General features: G+C 69.4%; 3 protein-coding genes across 3 annotated transcripts in view; 1 reads left to right on the forward strand and 2 right to left on the reverse strand.

Moving 5' to 3' along the window:
* The window catches only part of MNEG_10503 (GCN5-related N-acetyltransferase), a gene marked incomplete at both ends in the record, with an annotated part of 4,113 nt that extends 3,867 nt beyond the window's left edge, over positions 1-246 (forward strand). The window contains one exon of the mRNA XM_014041023.1: positions 196-246. Within this exon, the coding sequence (XP_013896477.1) occupies positions 196-246 (51 nt within the window). The remainder of the gene's footprint in view (positions 1-195) is intronic.
* Positions 247-1,416: 1,170 nt separating this feature from the next.
* On the reverse strand, positions 1,417-2,774 carry MNEG_10504 (hypothetical protein; the record flags this gene model as incomplete). Its single annotated transcript, XM_014041024.1, has 3 exons — positions 1,417-1,971; positions 2,209-2,447; positions 2,768-2,774. 3 exons carry the CDS (start codon positions 2,772-2,774, stop codon positions 1,417-1,419), a joined length of 801 nt encoding a protein of 266 aa, XP_013896478.1.
* A 432-nt stretch (positions 2,775-3,206) lies between these two features.
* On the reverse strand, positions 3,207-4,538 carry MNEG_10505 (hypothetical protein; the record flags this gene model as incomplete). The annotated part of the gene is made up of 1 exon (XM_014041025.1): positions 3,207-4,538. One exon carries the CDS (start codon positions 4,536-4,538, stop codon positions 3,207-3,209), a length of 1,332 nt encoding a protein of 443 aa, XP_013896479.1.
* Between the last annotated feature and the right edge of the window lie 245 nt (positions 4,539-4,783).

The following is a 4,783-nucleotide window of genomic DNA, read 5'->3' on the forward strand; positions in this document are numbered from 1 at the left end:
CGGCGGCAAGAGGGTCAAAGTGAGGAGGTGCTGACGGGCCCCGCCGCGCCAGGATGCTTCTGGACCTCTTGGGGGGGTGGGTGGCCCCAGCCGCAGCCCGCGCCACTGGCGCACCAGGCGCAGTGGCTGCGGGTGAGTAGGACTGTGTGGCGAGCTCGGCCGAGGCAGAGGCCGGCCCGCCACTGCTCGCCGCAGCTGCTGCGGCTGGGAGGGTCGCCTCCGCCTTTGCCCACACTGCGGCGCTGAGGACGGGAGAGCTTGGTGCAGCCAGGGGCCTGGCAGTCAGGCAAGGGGCGGGAGAGGGTTCATCCTGCCGCCCCTTTGCAGCTGAGATTTGGTGCTGCAGGATTTTCAACTTGCTGGACGACAATCTGTTGGCCACACAATTCCGGCACATAGCGTGCAACAGGGCGCCTCCACCGTCGCTGAACTTCCTGCGACCTCGTCGGCACCCTCCTGCAGGATGCGCATCCTCTGCTTGCCCCGCGTTTTTTGGTGCCTTCACTGCATTCCTGGCGCACTGAGCACAATGCTGTTCCGCCCCTCTCTGCTGGATGTGCTTTGAAACTGTGGTGCCCACGTGAGCAGCCGCAATGCTGCCATCAAGGCTAAGCGCGCTGCCCGCTGCTTGCGCTGCCGTTCCCGCCTTCCAGCCTGTGTGTGTTTTGGCGTATCCTATCTGCCTCCTGATTCGGCACCTGGGATGTTTGTGCACTTCACATACCCAGCAGTACACACTACCTTGTGCCAGCTCAGCACGGTCACATGCATCTGCGACATCTGTCTCTGGACAACTGGAAGGACCATGTACTGATACAAACACTGATGTAAAAACAATAGATGATGATGCCGAACCTGTAAGCAGCTCCTCGCTCTTACGTACAGAGGTCTCTTACAGAGGAAAAGTCCTGGCCCAGCAAAGCGGCGTTCCAAGGGGCCTATGCTCGCAGCCTATCGCCCCACGCCCCAGTGCCCGTGGCCGCTGCAAAATGGCTGGCGGCATTGCCACCAAAAACCAGCAAAACAAAACAAATTGCTACAGTGTTGGGGTTTACGCCGTGGGGGCTGTGCCATCGGGGTGGCACCCTGCCATGGGTGTGTACAAGGCAATAAATTGACGCTCGTGACAGAAAAGAGCTGCGCACACTTCAGAAGCGCAGCGATGGACACACTCCAGATGACGCGTTCACTCTACTAATCGTGTTGCTGTAGCAACGGCCCAGACGCTGCAAAGCTCAACCAAAGGTTGTGGCAAGGCGGCCCAGCGCCATACAGCAGCGCCAAACGCTGAAAATTGCACATGTTGAGCACCACGGCAAGGAGATTCTGGCAAAAGCCCGGGTTTCAGAGATCGTGCCATTTCAAAAAACACGCCCTACCCCTCCCTCCAAAATTTTACTGGCCTGTGCGCGCCACTCACGCGCCCGACACCCCGCGCGGCCGCTGCTGCGGCTGCTGCTGCGGCTGCTGCGTCTGCCGCGATCGCTGGCCCGCCGCCGCCGCCGCTGCTGTCGCCGGCCGCGTGTGGTGGAGCACCTCAACGTGGCGCCGCACCGCGCGGAGGTTGGTCACCACCTCCCTGCTGATGCGGTCCTGGATCAGGCCGACGGGCAGCCAGGCCTGGGGCCGCACGTGCAGGCAGTACACCAGCCACGCCGACGCCGGCCCCGACACGCCCTGCTGCACGCGCCACAGGCCCCTGAACGCCTCGAAGTCGCCTTTGACCAGGTCAAACGTGAGATCGCCAAGGACAGGCTGCCCCGGCAGACTCTGGCTCGGCCAGGGGTACGCGCTCGAGCCGGCCGCCGCCAGGGGCGGCGGAACGAAGCCGAGGTTGAAACCAAAGGGCGCCGGGGGCTGGTACGCGGGCGGCGCGAGCAGCCGCGGCGGGAGGCCGCGGGGGTGCTCCCGGATTTCCAGGGTGCAGGCGGCGCGGAACTTGACGCCGAGGGCCACGTCCTGAGCGCCGACCTGGGGGAGGGTCAGGAGGGGCGGAAGAGGGGTATGTGGTGATGAGAGCGTGCAGCCACCGGCGTCACAAGCAAGCGGGCCCGCGCGCCTGCGAGCGTCCCACCAGCAGAAACCGCCGTCCGGGCATCGCCAACGCCCCGCGTGTGGGTGCGCGTGCAAGGCGCCCGCGCCGCCGCCGCCGCTGCCTTCCGGCCGCTCGGGGACCCGTCCCCGCCCGCTGTCCACGCCCTTGCGCACCTGGTACAGAACTGCCCCGCGCTCCCGCCGCTCGAGGCACCGGTTTTCGACCAGGCTGGGGATGAAGGTGCCCAGTCCGTCGTAGTCCGTCAGCGCCTCCCACACGCGCTCGGGTGGCGCCAGAATCGGGGTGGCGGCCACCAGGCGGCGGCTGCTGAAGGAGGGGGCCTCCACAGTGACGGTGACGTCACCTTGGGGCGGCGCGCGGGCGGCGGCGGCGGCGGCGGCGAGCTGCGGGCCTGCGCGGCGTCGGGCGCGGGAGGGGGGCGGGGGAGCGGGGTTGCGGGCAAGGGGGGGAGCGAGGAGGTGTGGAGGCGGAAGAGTGGTGAAGCATGCGCGGGTGCGCGTCGCGGCAGTGCTGTGTGGCGTTCAGTGAGGCACGTTTTGGAGGCGGGGATGGCTGCGGCCCGCAAGCACGCCAGGCCTGCACAGTGCGACAAGAGAGGCAAGGCGATAAAAGCCCCTGCATGTGGACAGGTGAGTCTGCATGACGCAAGCGCCGCTGCGGCCGAGCTTCAGCGGTCTGCTGACGCCAACACAGCGCGTGGCGCATGCCCACCTGCCATCGAGAACGCTGCGCGTACGCGTGGCTGCGCTGCACGGCCTTTGCGGACCCTACATACAGACGTCCCTACAGCCACTCGCGGATGGCCCCGCGACAAAGCGCCGCGTTGAAGGGAGACATTTTGCGAAGCCACGGATGCCATTTTGCGTGATCGGATCGTGTATTAATGCATTTGCGTTGATTGCAGCATGTATGCCTGGGCTTGGACGGGTGCACCTGTAGTGGTGCTGCAGTGGTCGTGCTGACCACGCGACTTCGTGCGCACGAAAAAGATGACCAGCTTGCTGCCCACCCCTCCCTTCCTCCTCCAACCTCGCCCCAGCTGTTGATGCACGTACCCCAATCCACCACAGAGATCGAAGCGTTACACAATTAATGCATCAATTTCGGGGGCGAATGGCGCCCCTGCAAAACTGGCCGCCAGAGGCGAGGGTCAAAACATGCCGGCGTCGCCGGCGCCATTCTCCCGGCGCAGCCGCATCGTCGCCGCGGGCAGCGCAGACGCCTGTCCGGGCGCCGCGGCCGCAGCCGTCACAGTGGCAAATAGGCCGCTGGTGCTGTTGACGTACACAACCGGCTGCGCCGACCCCGCCAGCCCGGCCGGCGCTGTGGACGCCCTGACCTGGGCGGGTTGCTCGGCGCGTTGCAGCTGCTGCTGGGGCCGCTGCGCCACGGCGCCGCGCAGCGCCGGCTCGGGGGCGGTCTGGGCCGCACGCGCGCCGTTGCTGCTGCCTGCGGCCGAACCTGAGCTGCTGCTGCCGCTGCTGCCGCCGTCGAGTGCTTCGGCACCAACCGTGCTGCCGCCGACGCCGGCGTACTGCCTGCCATTCAAGCCGCCAGTGCTGCTGACGCCGACTGTGATGCCATTGACAGCCGCCCGGTGCCTCGCAGCAGAATTAACAGACACGCGGCCGCGGCCGTGGCGCCACAGGCGTACCCGCGGCGCGCTCACCCTGCTGCCGCTCGCGCTGCCGCCGCCCGGCTCCAGGGCGGCGGGCTTGAATAGCCACAGCTGCGGCCCAGCGACATGCGCAAGCCTCGCGCCCGCCGCGCCGGGCACATACTGCACGCGGCATCGCGCCTGCCACTCCTGCAGCAGCGGCGACTGCAGCGCGGCGAGCGCCCACGCGACCGCCGCCGCGCCGCGCGGCGCCAGCCGCCCCTCGGCACGCCGCCGCTCCAGCTCCCCCAACACGCGCCGCTGCCACGCGGCCGGCGGCGGCGCCGCGCCCGCGCGCGCGAGGCCGAGCAGTGCCTCAGCCAGCAGCCGCGGCGGCCACTCCCCCGCGCGCGCATGCACCGCGCCCAGCCAGGCGGCCAGCCAGCGCGGGTCGACGCTGCTGCGCGGCGCGCGCGCGCGGCGGCGCTCCGACGCGGAGGCGCTCGCCAGGCGCGCCTCGATCACCTCCCGCGACAGCACGTTGCCCTGCAGCTCATCCGCAGATCCCAAACTGCTCAGGCTTCCCAGACTGCTGAGGCTTCCCATACTGCCCACACCGCTGCCAAGAGCCGCCCCGGGGCCCGAACCGCCCAACGCCGAATCAATGCCGCCGTCCGCGCGCAGCGCCGGCACCGCCGCCCGCCGCGGCCGTGCCGCGCCCGCGCCGCCGCGGGGCCGTAGCGCGGGGTCGAGCGCCGCCGCGGCGCTGAGCAGCTGGAGCAGCTGCCAGGGCGGCAGCTGCGGCAGGCCCGGCAGCGTGGCGGACGTCAGCTGACTCAGCAGCACCTCGCACACCTCTTGGGTTAGGAGGGAGCCGGCGCGCATCTGAGACAGCCCCCAAATTGCCATCGCCGCCTCTTCGCCGCGCCACGCTCGCGCCTTCAGCTGCCGCCCCGCCGCGGCCGCCGCCCGCGCGACCCACTCGCGCGGCGGCGCCGCGCCCGCCGCGGCGGCGCCCCAGAGGAGGAGAGCGAGCTCGCGTGGCGCCAGCGAGGCGAGCCGCGCCGCGCTCGCGCGCACCCACGCGCGCCGCCACTGCCAACACAGCGGCAGCCGCGCGGGGGTGCGCG

Source organism: Monoraphidium neglectum (assembly GCF_000611645.1).
Source record: "Monoraphidium neglectum strain SAG 48.87 unplaced genomic scaffold scaffold02343, whole genome shotgun sequence".
Classification (NCBI taxonomy): domain Eukaryota; kingdom Viridiplantae; phylum Chlorophyta; class Chlorophyceae; order Sphaeropleales; family Selenastraceae; genus Monoraphidium; species Monoraphidium neglectum.